The sequence below is a fragment of the Varanus komodoensis genome, unplaced genomic scaffold, assembly GCF_004798865.1.
Source record: "Varanus komodoensis strain SLA01 unplaced genomic scaffold, ASM479886v1 scaffold354, whole genome shotgun sequence".
Taxonomy (NCBI): domain Eukaryota; kingdom Metazoa; phylum Chordata; class Lepidosauria; order Squamata; family Varanidae; genus Varanus; species Varanus komodoensis.
In genome coordinates, this window is record NW_025335862.1 from 3084 (window position 1) to 22595 (window position 19512).

At 39.6% G+C, this 19512-nt stretch overlaps 4 protein-coding genes across 4 annotated transcripts; 2 read left to right on the forward strand and 2 right to left on the reverse strand.

The window, feature by feature from the left end:
• Positions 1–439: 439 nt before the first annotated feature.
• LOC123028146 (olfactory receptor 10A3-like) lies at positions 440–1123 on the forward strand (the record flags this gene model as incomplete). The annotated part of the gene is made up of 1 exon (XM_044439691.1): positions 440–1123. A coding segment is annotated over one exon (684 nt), but the record flags the coding sequence as incomplete, so codon positions are not given.
• A 3527-nt stretch (positions 1124–4650) lies between these two features.
• LOC123028147 (olfactory receptor 10A4-like) lies at positions 4651–15861 on the forward strand. Its single transcript, XM_044439693.1, has 2 exons — positions 4651–5607; positions 15577–15861. Exons 1-2 carry the CDS (start codon positions 4651–4653, stop codon positions 15745–15747), a joined length of 1128 nt encoding a protein of 375 aa, XP_044295628.1. The 3' UTR covers positions 15748–15861.
• Positions 6252–9605, reverse strand: LOC123028144 (olfactory receptor 6M1-like). The gene is made up of 2 exons (XM_044439689.1): positions 8797–9605; positions 6252–6351 (listed from the first exon to the last, which is right to left on the reverse strand). Exons 1-2 carry the CDS (start codon positions 9603–9605, stop codon positions 6252–6254), a joined length of 909 nt encoding a protein of 302 aa, XP_044295624.1.
• LOC123028145 (olfactory receptor 10C1-like) lies at positions 14359–15297 on the reverse strand. The gene has a single exon (XM_044439690.1). It carries the CDS (start codon positions 15295–15297, stop codon positions 14359–14361), a length of 939 nt encoding a protein of 312 aa, XP_044295625.1.
• Positions 15862–19512: the final 3651 nt, after the last annotated feature.

The window sequence follows — 19512 nt, forward strand, 5'->3', positions numbered from 1 at the left end:
TAGAGTTTGGGGACCACCCCTACATCATAGTTCACCTCACTGAGCAGTCTATTCTGCTGACTCTGTGTAACTTTTTCAGCAGTCTGGAAGGGCTTCTATGGGAAGGAGGGGAGTGAAGGTGCCTTGTTCCATTGTAGTTAACCCAGTATGAACGTGAATGTGAAAGAGTAATACATTTTCATCCGGTTACACACAGAGGAGACATGCATGGTTGAATGATTTACTTTAGTAAATAAAATCTGAATTAGGGCCACGGAACCATTGAAGACCATTTCTTTTCTTTCTTTCTTTTCTACGCAACCCTCATGGGAGGGCTAGATTTTTTGACAAAAATGGAAGGCGGTGTTTCTATTCAGATCAAATGCTACTCATGATTTATTTATTTATTTATTTATTAAAAGCTTTTCTAGCCATCCACCACTAGCATCTCGGGGTGGCTTACAATAAAGCTATCCCCTTCCTTGGGTGTGTGATTCAGATGTTTTTCTTCTTGTTATTGGGAGGTTCCGAGTGTTTCCTCCTGGCTGCCATGGCTTATGACCGCTACGTAGCCATATGCAATCCCTTACGCTACACAGTAATTATGAAGAAGGGGATGTGTGTCCAGCTGACCTTATTTTCCGGGTTCTCTGGCGTTGTGGTGGGAACAGTCCAAACCACGTGGGTGTTTAGTTTCCCATTTTGTGGCCCAAATAAGGTAGATCACTTTTTCTGTGACAGCCCACCTGTGTTAAAATTAGCATGTGCAGACACTTACCTGTTTGAGATATATGCTGTCACTGGAACTATTTTAATTGTTCTCTTCCCATTTATGCTCATTGTGGTTTCCTATGTCTGTATCCTCAGAACCATCTTAAAAATACCATCAGCCCAAGGCAGACACAAAGCTTTTTCCACTTGTACTTCACATATTGTTGTGGTGATTTTGTTCTATGGCACAGCTGGACTTACCTATTTCCAGCCAAGATCTAGTGATTCCCCAGAGCTTAAGAAACTCTTGTCATTATCTTACACAGTCTTCACCCCCATGCTGAATCCTATTGTCTACAGTTTGAGAAATAAGGAAGGAAGGGGAGCCACGCAAAAAGTGTTATGCAGGAAACTGCAGGAACTGCATTTGTAATCTCTGCAATACTGGAAGGTTCAAGAACCGAGCCTGCTCTGCAATGGAACAAGAAACAGAACACAAGATGGAAGAGTTGCTTCAGTCATCTTGTCCTGCTCCCATTCCTCCTTTTCTTATTGTTTTAGGAAGCAACTTGAATAAAGCAATACCAATTTGTCAACTTCCATTTTGATCACCACTCTTGAGGATAAAATACTCTGGTCTTCATTTAATTGTTGATCTGTGGCTGAATTGCTTGATAGGTGAGAAATAGATGAATGTTGAAATAGTTATATATATTGTTCTACGAGTATGTCCCTCTGCTGCATTCCCAGTGTACATTTGAATTTTGCTACAGAACACATCCAGGGAAGAAAGTTGAGTGCAATCTGTCTCCTTGTCTTCCCACTGGTAAGGTAAGTGTGGGATGTGGCAAATCAGCACATCCTACTTTCAAAAGTTAATAATGGAGAGAAGGAAAGATCAAAGAGCAGCAGGGCGAGACCAAGATGACCAATTTTGATGGGTTTGCTCTTAAAGGTATGAAAGCATTTGAATTGTTCATAAGAGTGCTGACCTCTCTTTGGAAGAGCAGGCTGCTCTGTATTGCTGTGTGAACACGCCAATAAAGAGTTTTTCTGGCAGATCTTGCTGGTAAGTCATTGCCTTTTGTGATTGGAGAAATAGCCCCAGATGATTGGAGATTAAAATCCCTGGCAGGTACAATGGCCATATTGCTTTAATAATGTTCTAACCCTCTAGTGCAAAGTCATTGGGGAAGGTGTACATAGAAAGGGAATAAATTGTTTGCTTTCAGAATTGTGAATAAGGGCTTAATGAGATATCACACAATTATCATTGATTACTACCGAGAGATGCATGGTGGGGGAGGGTCAAATCGCAAAGATCACTAAAGGACACTCCTATAAAAGAACTGAGTCACTAAAGGTGAAACCTTTCATAGAGCATCTCCTCAGCTTCTGCAGGTAGGTGAATGACTCACTCATCTTTAGTTATCAAACATTTATTTTGACCTAAAGAAAAAGATACCTGCGAGCTGCAAGATCTCCCCACCATATCTTTGTCTGTCACCATCTGCTCCAGTTAAACAATGTACATGGTAAAGTGTTTCCATCCTTAGCGAGTGAAGTAATTTTCTTACCTGAATCATCCATTCTGCTCTGAGATGACTGAGTGGGGAGCTTTCATTGTTACTTGGAAAGTGGGAGGAAAGCCAGTGGGAATTCTGCTTTTCACATCATGCATATACTTGCTGAGTAGATTGCTAGCTGGTGTCAGCTACAAATGCCAGTAGAGTGCTTATGAGTGAGATATTCCTCTGTCTTCAGTAGTGGGTTAAGCAGTGGGTTTTTCATTGACAAATATGGGAAAAAATTACTTGTAAAAACTTTCTCTTTCCCCCCACCTCAAATCAGTCTAGAGCTCAACCTGACCACACCTGCAACCACTGTTGCCAGTAGAGAGCTGGTAAAATGGAAATACATAAATGGGGATGTGCCTTCCCTCTTTCCCTTCTCTCCTTGTCCTCTGCTTACAGCCAACAAATCACCTGAACATTTGCTTTTCCCCCTTCTATGCTCTGCAGGATGGAAAAACAAGTCTTCAAAGACTAGTTACTATTCATATTAATGAGGTGGTTGTTATTATTGAAATCATAATTGTAACACATGAATTTCCATACAGAGTTTGTATGCTTAGTGCAGAACTAAAGCTTAGGTGTCTTATTGTGAGTCTTTCTCCAGTGGCTGTGTGGAGGAGGGCTGCCCACTCTTAGAGTAGCAGTAGTGATGTCATTTCCTGAAATTCTGGGCAATTGGTTCATGTTCCATGTTTGAGCAAGTTTAGAAGACGCCAATGCACCACTTTAGCATTGAGGAAATCAGAGGATGAGGGAAATTTGGAAACAGAGGCAGGGTACGTCTTTCCTTTCAGTGTAGCTTGTTCTCAACTAACTATGCCCTCGTAATTAGTAGAAAACAATTAGTTAGAAGAAACCACTTACACTCATGTGGATTCTAATTGATAGAACACTATATGATGTGTGTCTACATATATGTTTATGCTGCCATGATGAGTTCCAACATGACAAATTTTATCAGCACACGGGCAGCTCCAGTGGCTGCAGGTGAGGTCAGATTGATAAATAGAATCATAGAATAGCAGGGCCGGAAGTGGCCAAGAAGGCCACTGAGTTGTACCCCCTGCTGGTGCAACACACCAGTTATACCATCCTACTCAGATAACTGTCTATCTTCTTCTTGAATATCCCTAGTGTGGAAGAGCCACAACCTCTCTTGGCAGCTTGTTCCACTGTTCTACTGCTCTCACAGTCAAGAAATTCTTCCTTGTGTCTAGCCAGCACCTGGTGTACCATAGTTAAAGTTCATCGTTTTGTGCCCTATAATCCAGAATGAGTGAAAATAGGTCTTTTCCTTCTTTGTGACAGCCTTTGAGAGACCTATAGAATGCTATCAGGTTACCTTGTAGTCTTCTTTTCTTAAAGTTGAACAGGCCTAGATCTTTCAGCAAAAGATTAAATTAATAAATATTATCCTTCCCTGTGCTTAATAGAGAAGCATAATCACAGGTATTAACTGTATAGCCCAGAGTTAGAGAACCTGCTGCCATCCAACTGAAATGATGCCCTCCATATCCCCTGGCTTGTAGCATTGCTGGATGAGGGTTACAGAACTTGCAGCCAAAAATATCTGGAGGGTGCTGGCTTGTCAATCCCTAGTTTAAGTTTAGATTTACTTGTGTGTGTGTGTGTGTGTGTGTGTGTGTGTGTGTGTGTGTGTGTGCGCGCGCACACATGAGCACACATGCATGGGTGCACATGCAAATGTTAATGTTTTACCATTTCTCTTCCAGGACCAAAAGTATTCTAAGCAAAAGTATTCTAACCAAACAGATCTATCTGCATGATATTTTACTGTGCTTGTTGGTCTGAGTTAAAAGCTGCAGCCCATGAAGCATTATTCCAGTCTACTCATTCTGGTGAAAGCAAACAAAAGTTGATCTTTGTTTCTGTGGTGAATTGTGAAGAAAGGCATGTTGTACCTGGAAGACTATGAAATGAGCAGTCCATTGTTCAAAAATATATAGAATGTCTATCAAATCCATAGTTAAAGCATAACAAATGTCATGATTTAACCTGACTTCAATTACATTTAAGCATGTAAAGTTAATCTAATATGTTTAATCGAATAGCTTTTTAACAATAGACTAATCCACTGTCTTTCCCATTATAATATAATAGTTCATTTCTCTGAAGGCATTGCTAAGCAGTGTTTGTGGTACAGCTGGCTGGATATGAAGGAAGGACAATTCAAATGAGAAATAAAAAACAATTATAGAACAAATGACTGATAGACTTGGAGGTGGAATAAATCAGGCAATTTAGGCTGGAGCCTCAAGACATCTCCAACGGTTCATAAACAACTTTTGTTGATTCCTATTCCTTGCATCACCACCTAACAGAAAAAACAAACAAACAAACAATTGAAAGGAAGAGTGGTCAGTCCATGTTACCTGTACAGGAACTTGTCAGTTTTGGTGGTCTTCCCAAAGTGATGATACTAACTGAGGAGTTAATTACTGAAAAAAATCAGACCAGTATTACTGAATTCGTTCTTATTGGGTTTTCAAATCACCCCAAGCTGCAGATACCCCTCTTCATCATCTTCCTTTTCATTTACACCATAACTCTGACTGGAAATATACTCATCATTCTTGTCACAACAATGGATCCTGCCCTTCAGAATCCCATGTACTTCTTTCTCCGAAACCTTTCCTCCTTAGAGATCTGTTTCAATTTGGTCATTGTCCCAAAGATGCTAACTAATTTCCTGATTGAGAAAAAAAATATCTCCTATGCTGGCTGCGCCACACAAATGTATTTCTTCTTTTTCTTCGGTGCAGCTGAATGCTGCCTTCTTGCCGCAATGGCATATGACCGCTATGTTGCCATCTGCAACCCATTGCGCTATTTGGATATCATGAACAGAAGAGCTTGCTTCCAACTAGCTGCTGCATCATGGTTCTCAGGTTTCCCTGTCTCTATTGTGCAGACCACATGGATATTTAGCCTGCCATTTTGTGGGCCTAACACAGTCAATCATTTTTTCTGTGACAGTCCCCCCGTGTTAGAATTAGCATGTGCTGATACCCACATGTTTGAAATCGAAGCTCTCTCAGCCACCGTGCTCTTCATCATGTTCCCCTTCCTCTTGATTCTCCTCACTTATGTTCGCATCATCGTGGCAATCTTGAGAATACCTTCTGCTGAAGGAAGGCATAAAGCCTTCTCCACATGCTCTTCACACCTTGTGGTGGTCACACTGTTTTATGGCACAGCCACATCTACCTACTTCAGACCAAAATCCAATTATTCACCAGACACAAAGAAGATCCTCTCCCTCTCCTACACAATCATCACCCCAATGTTAAATCCCATCATCTACAGCCTGAGAAACAAGGAGGTAAAAGGTGCATTAAAGAGAACGCTGTGCAGGAGAATATTTGCCCAGAACAAATCAAGTTTCTGTTAATACCTTACCATAGGACTAACTGACATTCATGTGCATTACCTTTTGATTACTGGCATGTATGGGGTTTATTTTACCAGAGATTATGTTTGTTTCCAGAGTTATACTTTGGAGCTGTGAAACAGGCATCTATTAACTTGGAGAGTCTTTGTGGGAACGTTAATGGACTGGAGGACATTATTCATGGAATGAACTTTTCCTGTTTTTAAACACCTTTTTTGAAAACTCATCATCATTCATCTGTAAATCTATGCCAGGCTCTACTGGTTTCCTTCTCATTCTGCCTTCAGGTGAAAGGCTTGAACTGATGGAAAAAAGGAGCTGCTTCACACAGTCACAGAACTAGGGTTTCTCTGTACCTGGGTGGACAAGTGTGACCTCATTGTGTTGATGGATTCCAGGACTGGTGAAAGCATGAAGGCAACAGCACAGATGGCCAAAGGCTTCCAGCCTCATTGTACTCTGCCCTTCTCTCTTATCGTTGCACCACATGTGTATGCACAGTACTTGTAACCCAGAGGTGGACAACTACTGTTTCTCCATATGTCTTGACTTACTAGCCAGGTCTTATTGGAATGTTATTCCAAAGCATCTTTTTCGCCCCTGTTATAGCAGAATTGTAAACTGGGGGAAATTGAACAGTTTAACAGACTTAGCTGGATTTTGATTCCTACAATTCTATATAATAATGCAATATTTTTTCTGTTCATATATTTGTATTTTGATTGTTTAATCAGATCTTTTGCAATTTCAGGGAGCTTTCACTATTGGGTAGCATAGAAATGTAATAAATAAACTGTTGTTGCTGTGATGCATTGATTTAGCTCTATCATTGAGCAGATTAAAGAAAGGTCTTGAGGCGGCTTATAAGTACAGTAGACATGGGTCCCCAGGGAAGAACAAAGTTGTGTACTAGCTTCCCCCCAGTCCAGTGAAGTCTTCAGATGTTCCAACTGCTTCTGGATTGCCTGGACACAGCAAGGATCAGTGGAATCAGCCCCAGTCCCACAATGGTTTCAAAAATGGTCCCCAATGGAATGCTGCCAAAGTCTCTTGCAATGATCTTGCCTAAACCCAGTCAATAAAGTGTTAATTTGAACTGCTTCCTCCTGGAAAAACTTCATATCTTTCAGATTTACTTATAAGAGCCAGTGGCTTAGGATTTTGAGGATTTGAAAGTTGTCTTAAAAGGTCCATGTTGGGATTCTGTTATCAAAATGTGCATTTTGTTATACTGAGTGAAACAAATAAACCTTTAGTGTCTACTAAGAAGAATGATGGTGACAATGATGGCGATGTAAAAAGTTCCCTGTGGACAATTAATACAGGGAAGTGAATAAACATTGCATAAGCATTGCATAAACTCTGGCACAGAAATAGATCATGACATTCTACTGTTCAAATCAACTGATTGTGAATATTAGTATCCGATTTTATGCATTGGCACATTGATTTGGATGAGAATATTGGATATTGGCTGCTTTATTTTCAGTTCGTTTCCTAATTAGTTCTAACATGAAATGTGCATTTTTCTCATGCTGTCTAAAGTGATTTGTGGGGTGAGGAAGGATTTCAATTTGAATGTCACTAAGAAAAATGACTTTTTGCAGAATCATCTACCAAAGAAGGGCTTCTGAAAAAAAATGTAACAAGTGACCAGTTTCCATGTGGAAGGGATAGTTGCTGTCTTCTGGTTAGTTTATGAAAAATGTTGGCCTTCCTGCTTGAAAGTCAATGTTGTAAAACAGCCTTCTCCAACCTTGTGCCTTCCAGACATGTTTGAACTGCAACACCCCGAATTCCCAATCAATGGCCCTTTCAGATGGGAATTCTGGGAGTTGTAGTCCAAATGCCTCTGAAGGTCACCAGCTTGGAAAAGGCTGTTGTAGAAGACTGCTTTGTGCTGACTTTGTGAAAAGGCGAGTGTTCAGATCTTTATGAACTGTGAGAAGATCTCTTTACTCCAGCTTTCCTCATTATTTCATATTTTTTACCATATAAAAGAAATTTTGCAAACTTTTCAGTTTCAATAGTATGGCTAAGATTAAGACCTGAATGAATTTAGAGGAAATAGAAGTCCTCCAGAATTACTTAATTGAATTAGGATGGTACAAACATGCTGGACTAGTTTCATATTTTCAAATTAAAAAATGAATGTACCATTTCCGACGCCTTAATTGTTTCTAATTGTTGTAACATTCTTCCTTGTTGCTGTAAGGTTTTATTGCTTTAAATTTTTGTATCTCACTTTGATGGCTTTCTAGAGGTAACATGGTATATAAGTATTACTAATAGATAAATATATTGACCTGTTGTATACCTCCTGAATTAATGTACAGATCGGAATCAAGTTAACTGCCATCTTTCCCAATCCTTGAATGCTCTGACACATCAACTCACTTGTAAAGGGCTAATAACATGCATTTAAAATATGTTTTAAGTATATGTATGAGAAAGCCAGTGTGGTGTAGTGGTTAAGAATGTAGAACTGGGACTGAGTGAAGTTCTGGACTAGAACCCCACTCAGTCATGGAGCCAACTGGGTGTCTTTGAGCCAATCACAAACTCTCAGCCCAACTTACCTCACAGGGTTGTTGTTATGAGGATAAGACTGAGAGAAGGAGGATAATTATGTAAGGTGGGATATAGATTGTGTGTGTGAGAGAGAGGGAGGGAGGAAGGGAGGGAGGGAGACTGTCCATTGAAACATGCATACTTCAATTTCTTTATTTCTTTATACAATTTCAAATTCATAGGGTGCTGAATTGAATTTGAAATTCATAGGGCTCTTTTAGCAGTTAACAGCAATTAAATGTAGTCTTATATTACAATTCCAAGTTTAGGGTGGAGCAGGGAATGGGGGGAAAAACTGCTGGTAGTAGAAAATGCTGTTTTCATGCATTTTAAAATAATAGATTGAAGTGGAAATGGGACTTAATGGATTTATGAGTAGATACCAGCAAACCAACCTAAATTAGAAATTAACCAATTGAAAGCCCATCCCTGAATGTAGTGTAATGCTTGGCTCAGCTTGACTGGGTTCAAAACACATAATTTACTCATAGATGGATTTCCTGCAACGTTTCAGTATTTTTCCTGCCAATGTGAATTTTGAGGATTAACCTTTTCACAGCTCTTTTGACATCTTGATTCCTCAGGGTGTAGATCATTGGATTAAGCATCGGAGTAACCACACTGTACATCACAGCTATGATTTTGTTCAAGTCAAAAGATGAACGGGCAGTTGGAGTTACATACATGAATATCACGGTCCCATAATAAATAGAAACAACGGTCAAATGAGAGGCACAAGTGGAGAAAGCTTTGTGGCGCCTGTGTAAAGAGGGTATCCTTAAAATGGTTACAGTAATGTAGATGTAAGAGACAACAGTAGACAGAAATGTGCTCAGAATTATGACAGCAGAAAGCAAAAAGACAATCTTCTCTGCAAGTGATGTGTCAATGCAGGCTAGTTTCAATAATGGTGGGATATCACAAAAGAAATGGTTTATTCCATTGGGTCCACAATAGGGCAGGTTTGCCGCCATTATTGCAGCTAGCATAGGGGCCAGGCAGCCACCTGTCCAACAGGCAGTCACAATAAGTACACAGACTCTTTTATTCATGATCGTTGGATATCTGAGAGGGTAGCAAATGGCCACGTACCGATCATAGGCCATTGCTGCAAGGAGAAAACACTCCACGGTTCCAAGGAAGAAGAAGAAGTAGCTCTGTAGAAAGCAGTCAACAAAGGAAATTGTGTGCACCTCCATCAGCAAGATAGAGAGCAGTTTAGGGACAGTTGAAGATGTATAGCCTATGTCCAAGATGGATAGATTTCCTAAGAAGAAGTACATAGGGGTTTGAAGGTGGCTGTCTGTCTTGAAGGTAATGATTATGATTATGTTGCCAGTCACGGTAAGAAAATACATAGCAAGGAAGAGAAAAAAGAGTGCAATTTCTACCTTCCTTGTATTAGGAAAGCCCAGAATAATGAATGTTGTTACTGTGGTGTGGTTTGGAGATTCAGCAAACCACTCTTCTGGCATCTGCAATAATTAAACAAATGAACGAAGTTGTAGTATCCTTGTACTAGTACTAGCACTATCATTCATAGTGTCTTTCCTATAGTTTCAGTCTATTGTCTTTGCTCTCATCTTCTTCTCCAACTGAACTGTAGAGCTAGTTGAACAGACACACACACACACACACTAGAATAGATGTGTTTGATCCAGATACCTTTTCCAGAAGTGAGAAAGTGTGGTCCTCCATGTATTGAACCTCTGATCACTGGTCATGGTGGCTGATGCTAGTAGAGAGGGAGCTGAACAGCATCTTGAGTGCCACAGGTTATCCAGCTTTGTTTTGATTGAAATCTGTGGAACTTAAGTCTGTCATAATTTGTACTATTAAATCAGTGAGACTAAGACACAACTAATGGAGGCTGTAATCCTATATCTGAGTATAGCAACTTACATTAATAGATACATTAATGAGTAGATACATTAGTTATATGTATCTTTCTGAGTAGATACATATAAGATTGTACAGTTAGTTTGCATCAAATCCAATAAAAATGCTAAGCAGGCATTGTCATCATAGGAATATTTCTACCACAAGAACTGGAGATGGAACTTTATTTGCATTAAGAGAAATTTCATAAGGTGAATTTCAAAACTTTTCTTGAATGAAATGTCTGAAGAATGAACAGCTGGAAACATTATTTTTCATAAGATGTGAGGTTTCTTTTGCAGGTGGGTGAGGATGATCTAAGGTAGGCTTTGCCAAACTGGTGCCATCGAGATGATCTGGATGATAGTTCCTAGAATTCCTTTCTGGAAATGATGGGAATTGATGTCTAAAATATCTGGATGGTACCAGGTTGGAAAAGTCTGGTGTTAGTTTCAATCCAATGCAAGTTTATACCCACAAATCTAGAAAACTTTGTACTATGAAACATCCTAAGATTTTTGTTGGACACTAAGTTTTGCAGAACCCGGCTATTGTCAGAGGTATTTCATTTGGTGATTTCATTCATGTCCACCCTTACATTTTTCATGAAACTTCAGGAGATGCATATAGGAGGCCAGAATGTTCTTTCAGCCCATCACAGATCAGTTCCAGGTGTGCTTATTTCCTGCAAAGTGACTGCTTCACATACCTTCAGACCATGCCCATACTCCAACAGAACTATGATAGCCATGCATTTATAAGAGCTATATTTCTAGACCACAAAAATTAGCTGTCTTGTGTATCTCAGGCTTATTGCAGAAATTGACTTATCTGTGCTACCACCACATGCCTGGTTCACTTCAGCAAACTGGAATGTTGGATGGCAATTTTACTCTTTAGCTTTTCCTCAGCAATTCTCTTGAGATACTGACTGCAATATCAACTAATTTTTAATCTGCATTTTTGCCTGTGATGCAAAAACAGTCTCGTTTCTCCCATAAGGAACCATCATTGAGGCACAAATGGGGGATTCAACGTCAAGCAAGAAGAATCTAAAAGTATGCTTGTACTTGTTTGTATGACTTTTAAGGTTCTCGGGACAAGTTCAATGCACACTTCCTTAGGATTAAGTCATATACAGCTGCAAGGGAAGCATGAATAGAAATTGCAATTAACAAAGTAGGGATATAGGTATTACAGTAGTTTTGTAACTGAAAAAAAGAGAAATAATAATAATAATACTAACAAGTGTCTCTTCTAAGCAGGACTGGCATTCAATGTAACCTGAAATTGTGGATACTGCAATATTAGATGTTTGATAATAATACACAACACTCAGTGTGATGGGCTTAATCTTAGGTAAATGGTGGACAACACTAGCCTTAGAAGAATGTGGTTTGGCTGGACCATATCATGGATTTCTTTCCCTGTGACAATCTGAAATGCAAACTGTTACTGCTATATTTATATTAACCCTACTATTCTGTAAAACACAAACATAGTTAAATAAATATTTCTTGCTTCACTGCAAAGGAGAAATATCCCTACTTGGAAAAAAACAGCAGTAGTAATAAAACAAAATTAAATACTATATTCACTTAATAACCAATTAACAGCCTGAATAATTTATACTGATACTACTAATAATGTGAATGCACTTACCTTATAGGTTTCAAATGACCTATTGGTGCTGTTGAGGTCTGCTGAAAGTTTTTTTATGTTGTCAAAACACAAAATCATTAACAAGACCACAGTCTACTTTGATCAGTTAAAAAAAATAGTACCTTAAAAATAGTACATTTTAAAGAGCATCCCAAGAAAGTGAGTCCTGGCTTTGTTACAATTTTAATTTCACAGTACGTTCTATAGGACTAGAGCACGTCAAGGGCGGGGGTTGCCTGTTGTGGACTTCAATAACAAGGAAATGTATCCTCAGTGAAAAGTTGGGAAAGTTATAAATACCTTGAAAAACAAGTATCTATTCCCAGGTGTGTGTGAGAAACAAAGCAGGCCTGACACCCGAATATAGTGAACTTAAGCATTTGCCAGGGTCCCAAGATAACCTAGATAATATCAGGTTAAAAGTTCATGCCTGCTTTATATTTTCTGCTGATTAAACTTTCCTTTTTAACGTGCGTGCGTGCGTGCGTGTGTGTGTGTGTGTGTGTTCTCAGTCTGGCAGTGCACATGAAACCCCAGCAGGAATTCCAAGCCTTACAAGGTAAGATGGTGGGCAAGTGTCTTCCCAATATTGCCTCGTGTAACACTAGCGGTGATGCAATGGCAAACGTTTGAACTTGGCCTGGGGAAACTTTGGTTGGAATCCCTTTATGGCCAGAAGCCTTCTGGCTGCTCTTGGCTCAGTTGCTGTCTCTCAGTTCTCAGAAAATTGAACTTCCTGTGAGCTTTTGGGAGAGTGGGTGGGTTAAAAGGTGGCAGATAAGTAATGCAGAGACTCATGAAGTTTAGAATCATGGACAGATTATTTAACACAGGCCTTATTCAGCTCTCTTGGTATTCCCAACATATGATCTGTGCAAAGAGCAAGTCGTACTGTCATGTAAAGTCTTCAGAAGCTTGATTCTGTATTTCTTACTAAGCACAATTCTATGTGCACCCATCTTGTAGGATTATCTGGTGTTCTGTGCCCTTGGAGCTTGGACTCCAAATACAGAGACCCTGCTTCACCTGCCCGTAGCAGGTATGGAAAAAACAGTGCTAGCTGCCTTTCCAAGCTTGGAAACCAGGCCCAGAGAAGAGGAAAAGAGCAGGGAGGGGAGCTAGTGCTGACAGCTTCTGACATAGCCTAATGTGCTCAAGCCATTTCCTTTCCCTTCTGTGGCACTCCATCTAGTTGGCCACATGAGCTGTCTAAATGAGGTGTTGGGTTCAGAAATCAATGCTGCTGCTCCAATCTGGAAACTTAGATGCACTGAGCATTGGGAGAATTGGAATACACCCTAAGATCACTAGGAAAAAAGAGTTACTTTTTGTGTCAGTGTAGAGTTTCCATGCACATTCTTTGGTAGATGCTCACTTGGTGGCATATAATTTCCAAGGGTCTTGTGCAACTCCTCTCCTATACTGCAGTGTGCCACCCCATTAATAGTTGATGGTGCCCTTTAATTACCATTAAACAATAATGAGCATCACCTTCCAGGTATATTTATACACAAGTTATCCCTTATTGATCTCTGATGTAATACAATTCCCACATGGTGTTGCATCTAGAGTATTTCTTAGGTAGGTATGTTTTGCAATGAGAAATGACTGCCAAACTCAAAGAAGAAACTTCAGGGGTTGAAATAGGTGAAATGAAGGATGGTTAACTTAAATAAACCTTTTTTAGTTTTAGTTTTGCTTTGAGTAATATTTCTACTAATATTCACACTAAACTAAATGTAAAGAGATGTCTGCCATGAACATAAATCCACATTAATGCACCCTACTCTGATTAAAACCATTGATCCCTCCAGATCAGTACTGTCTAACTAGCAGTTGCATTCTCGAGTTTTGAAGATATGTTTTCCTCCATGAGATCCTTAAATGAGAGAAGTGAAGGAATTGTCCCTAATACCCATGTACTGTATCACTACTTTGTACCCCATCCATGCAGGGAGCAAGTTGGACCAAATCAAACAAACAAAGATATAAATAAACAAAATCACTTCATTGTGGATCATGTATTGGTAATAGCCATTAGCTTGTTTGGTAATGGGTGCAAGAACTAGGCTAGTTCAGAAGGACATGCCGATATCATTTCATTGTCACAACAGCTAAATGGACTCTTTATTTTCAGAATTCTGGGAGCAAAAATATAGGATGGCTATTGGGAGCTTACCTTGCTGCAAACTTCATGGGAATATCCTATTGACTGTATTATGTAAGTGACTAATGCTGATTTCTTGCACTGAAATCAACAACGATCAGTGGAGTATAATTCTCCAAAGCATCTTTCATGTTAATCAATACAGGAGCTTTAATTCATGAACTGAGTGACCAGTACAAATCAGTAGCGGTTTTCCTAGTGTTCCATCATAAATTAGCAAGTAAAATCTTAGTTTCAATGAAGAACATAAGGCATTCTCTCCTTGATACATCAATTTTTATTGTTACACTAAGGTAATTTATTTTATACAGTTACGTGTATTTTATATTGCTATTTATGTATTTTAATTTATTCATTTGTAAGCTGCCCAGAGGCTTCGGTGAATGGGGCAGCCTAGAAATTTTCTAAATAAATAAATAAATTTTCTTACAGAGCTTTTTCAGGGCTCCCTGAATTTCCTTGTTTCTTAGACTATAGATAATTGGATTTAAAAGGGGAGTTGCAACTGTATAGGAAAATGATAAAAGCTTGTCCACTGGTGGAGAGTAGCTGTATTTGGGCTTTAGGTACATGGAGCTAGCTGTGCCATAGAAAAGGGTGACCACTATTAAGTGGGAGGAACAGGTAGAGAAAGCTTTATGCCTGCTCTCCAAAACTGGCATCCCAGCAATAGTGAAGATAATGCCAATGTAAGACAGGATGATCAGCAGGAATGGTAGTGCAACAGCAAAAAAAGCCACACCTATTACTTGGACTTCATTTAGATATGTGTTCCCACAGACCAATTCCAACAGTATCTGTATCTCACAGAAGAAGTGGTCGATGATCACACCACAAAAGGATGAGTGAAATGTGACAGTGGTGTGGAGCAGCCCAACTACAATCCCACATATGTATGAACCAGTTACCATCTTCCAGGAAACATTTCTGTTCATAATGACTGTGTAGCGCAAAGGGTGACATATTGCAATGTACCGGTCGAATGCCATTACAGCTAGGAGGAAGCACTCAGCCACTCCAAAACACAGGAAGAAGAACATCTGCATGGCACATCCCCAAAAGGAAATACTTGCAGGATTTACCAACAAATTCTCCAATAGTTTAGGGATTGTAACGGACATATAACAAACTTCTAAATAGGCCAAGTGCATAAGGAAAAAATACATTGGGGTATTAAGCATAGGATCTGTTTTTACTATCAGGATAATTAAAGTATTTATTACTAAGGTGCCTACATAGAAAGACAGCAACACAGCAAATATTAAGAGATGGAACTTGTGAGTTTCTTCAAATCCTATTAATAGGAATCCAGACAAAACTGAGGCATTTTCTTGTCTACTCATTGTACAAATGAGATATTCCACTTCTTCAGTATCGCTGCCTATATCTAGCAGTCCACCTCTCTAAGCATCAGCTTGTTTATCTGTTCATTCAACCATTTCCTGGTTTTAAACTACAGATGCTTGACCAATGATTGTTGTCATTTATTGGTTCTCTTGATAAGTTGTGAGGACTAGTCGAATGTCATTGTACTTGATGGTGGTGGTGGTGGTGGTGGTAGTGTTTTATAGCACAATCTCTAGTTTTGGTTTTTGTTTTAATATTTCCTCTGCTGCAGTAAGTACAAATCTTTGCTCTGTAAGACAATAAAAAAACATTTTGGAGCAATGACAACTTACTGTTTAGTAATTGTTTCTGAAGAAGCTGAGATGATTAAACAAGATATAGACAAAACAACTCCTTTGGAACTCCTTTGGAAAAATAGACTTGGAAATTGGAAAGTGGGTTGTTAATTATCTGACATGTTGTCAATTAGTCAATTTGTCTTGTATAGACTAGTTCAGGTGTGTGCACTTTACCAATGTACATATGTTCCTTCATACCTGGAGGTATGAATGAGACCCATTTTGTATCTTGTGGATGAGATGACTTTTGCTCACATTAACTTTCTATTTGCAACATTTGGTCTGTAATAACTTATCCCCACCCATATCTCACAATGTCACTGCAGTTGTCAAGGACTGGACATGTTTGGACTGGAAAATATGAAGCTGTCATGTCAAAATATTAGTCCACTAACCCTATATTGGCTGTTACTGCTCTCTGCTCTGTGGGGTCTGGGGCAACACGGAATTTTCCTTCCTTTTAATGGAAGATGCCAGAGATTGTATTTGGGATGTTCAGAATTCAAAGCATATACTCTACCAATGGCTGATGCATCCTCAGTTTGGTCCTATGATATGTTAATGCTCAGCTAGCAAGCTCTCCAGGGTACCATGGGCCAGTCATTATCATTCAAGTTAACCTGACACATTTGGAACAATGCAGACAGATCTACACAAGCTCTCCTGAGTTGATCAAGGCTGTAACAACAATGAATAAAATAAGTAAAGGTTCAATGCAATAAAGTTACCAATAAACTTCAAAGGATTATGAGCATCCTATTGAGCATAATAGGTTGGGTGAACGTCACCTCTGCCGTCTTCCCAACATAGAAAACACCTAGCTGACTTTGTCCATAAGTATTTGGCATTCAGTTGAATGGAAAGGAGTGTAAGGCATCATCAAGGATGGTGGAAGTTCTCTCCTCCCCTCCTTGATCCCCTCCCCACAAAGAACCTTTCTCAGAAGGCACGATTCAATCTGTGCTGGTTGTGAGGATGAAAGGACAACTTTCTGAGCTTGGAATCCCAGTTCTGACCTCTGAACAACTTTCTGTGGTCAGAGCTGAGACTTCAAAAACTGTTGCAATCTAGACTCCACAGAGAAAACTTCCATTATGCTTTTAAAGGCTTCTGCATGGACTAGATTGGAATGCAGGGGCACTTTCCTTTTAAAGTGGGAGGTAGTGCAGTTAACCTGAGGTGAAGATATCCAGTTGGAAGGAGGTGAAATAACAGGGGGTATGACCAGTTACCATGGAGGCAGGAAGAATGGAGAGAAAGGGGATTTGGGTCCATTAAGGGGGGCTGATAAACAAAGAAGCTCAACCTTACCTTTAACCTTCTTCCTCTCTAGTTAAACTCACATTTCTTAGCCATTTAGGAAGTAATGGTGCTGGTAGAAGTGGGTAGAAGAAGGTGCAGGTGGAAGTAGGACTCACCTGGGCAACTTGGCATTTGATTATGATCCTCTGCGGTGCTGAAAGCTCCTAAAGCACAATGCATGAAGACAAACTGATTTATCTAATGCTCCAGATGATACAGGGATATATCCACTTCTTCTGACACTGTGTGGAAAAAGGCACCATGGCATAATAAAGAAGCATCCCTATGTTATCTAGGCAATATGGAGGTAAAAGCCTTGTTCCTGCTGGCCATTTGGTACAAGGGTGAACTTTGTCTCTCTCTCCCAGAGATTCATGTCAATGAAGATCCAATTTCATATCCTGTAATGCTTCTGCACTATTCCATTTCAGCTCTCATCTATATCTGCAAAGTTTGGAGGTGTTCAAACTAATTCCTTTCTCTTTCATTTCCATTTCATGTTTACCAAATAGCCCGTCTGAAATATTTTTCAAAAAACAACTGTTTTCTACCAAGCAATATTTAGGTGAAGCAAACAAATATTGGCAACATACTGCATAGAGTCAAGTCAGCCTTTGGTCTGAGTGATGTAGAATTCATGAGACTGAAATCTTGAAATCATCTTCTTAATGTGCCCCAAAAGCAGTTATAATTGGGTGAAATCAAATGAAATAAATATAACAAATGTGTGTTGAAGAGCAGGGAGAGACACACAGCTGAATCATAACAGAAGAGAAAATATTGGGAAAGAGCACTAAGATTTCTAACAGCAGTAGCTATTTTTTCTTTTTTTCTTTTCCTAATTAGGCATTTTCTAGAATACTCCTAAAGTCTGTGCATGTAGAAGGGAGAGATGGAGGCTTGAGCTGAGTAGATTGAGAATCACAGACTTGCTATCCAAAGATTAAAATATCATTTCTTCCCTGAATTCTGTTTACCTCGGTAAAACTTCTTGTAAGTGATGCTTTTTTTGACAATCATGCAGTTTTTCTTGGTCTTTCTGTGTAATGTAGTGATATCCAAAGCAGTATCCCCACACTTGAGTTCATTATTAAAGCAGTTGTTAGATACCAAGCACTCCTGAGTTTTGAGTGATGAAGAACTCATGAGACTAAAGTCTTGCAATCATCATTCCATTGTGGTCACAAGAGGAACAATTTATGAACAAAAGGTCTCTTAATGCAAGGTGAGGTTCAGGTTACATCCATGGGGAGTTGTGAATGTTCAAACATGATGCTTGGTTCACAACTATGTCAGCCACTATTCCTACTGTAAATGCTTTCAGCCAGAACAAATCTTCTTCCTTCACTATGTTGATAGTTCCTATTGTGAATGGCACGCTCAAATAAGTGCTTGTTTGTATGGAAGCCTATTTCCGTCCTCAAATACATATGATCATTCCCATGCTTGGAGGACCTTACACAGCAAGTTTTCTCTGTAGTGGGTACAAGAAGTAGCACAACAGACATGCTGCAGGTCACACATTCAGCTGGGCAATGCCAATCCTCACTATATGGGTGCAGAAATGGCCCTATGAATGTATGGACCAGGGATCCATGGATCAGCTTAGTGACATGGCTACTGCTTTGCTGCTGCTCTGCCTACTCTGCACTGTGCCTTGATGACCACAGAGCAAATTGGCCACTTGGCAAGGTAGTGCTGGCAATTGGATCTGAGGTTGTGAGAAGCACCCTGAGGTACTTTTACGGTGATTGGCAAGTGCAGGGCTGTGGGACCCATAGGGTGGAATTGGTTTGCCTTTGGCAATAACTTGCTTTGGCTACCCCAACCTGTAATGCACTACAAAGCGGTGATTCAGGGCACCCTCCCCTCTTACGCGACTAAGTTTGGTTTAGCAGAAGTGGCAGGGGTCAGAATGCAATTTTCACCCAAGGCAGGTGGCCCACCAATAAAAGAAGGCCAGCTGCCCATAGGTTCCTTGATATTCTATTTGACACACGCAGACGACAGGGTGGAGGAACTAAATACGGCCCTTAGTCATTCAGGTCCCCCCCCCCTCTCTCATTATTTCCTTTAGTTTCTGCTCTGGATACCAAGACATATGAAGGCCAACTGTGATACAAACCCTTTATGCAATATGGAATTATACAAATAATAAACTGCATTGTCTAATTACATGAGCTTTAATCATTTAGTCTTTACACATACACTTTAATAACTTCAAGAATCAGATGAAAAAATATGAAGAAAGATTGATCCTGACATATGTAAAATGCATTCAGGAATCTGGATCATTTGTATAGGTCTGTTTCAAATCCAAAATGTCTCTGCATAGGCATAATACCACCAGAAAATGCAATTTTGCAAGAACTACAAAGAGCCCAGGAAAATAAACCAGAACACAAAGCCATAAAGACAGATCTGAAACCCTGAATTACCAGGATTGCTTCTGGACCAGTTTCAGTTATCTGGTAGATTCATTTCTGTTGAATGTAAATATCAGAGATAATAAGTATTATGGCTGCCATAAGCATAGGGACACATAAGTAGCATATATGCATACACTACTAT

Coding starts and splice junctions, on each gene's coding strand:
- LOC123028144 (XM_044439689.1), bottom strand. CDS start 9,605: ATGTATTTTCTTACCGTGACTGGCAACATAATCATAATCATTACCTTC. Junction 6,352..8,796: donor GTCAAAAGAGCTGTGAAAAG/GTTAATCCTCAA, acceptor ATTATTATATAG/AATTGTAGGAATCAAAATCC.
- LOC123028147 (XM_044439693.1), top strand. CDS start 4,651: ATGTTACCTGTACAGGAACTTGTCAGTTTTGGTGGTCTTCCCAAAGTG. Junction 5,608..15,576: donor ACAGCCTGAGAAACAAGGAG/GTAAAAGGTGCA, acceptor TGCTGCAGTAAG/TACAAATCTTTGCTCTGTAA.
- LOC123028145 (XM_044439690.1), bottom strand. CDS start 15,297: ATGAGTAGACAAGAAAATGCCTCAGTTTTGTCTGGATTCCTATTAATA.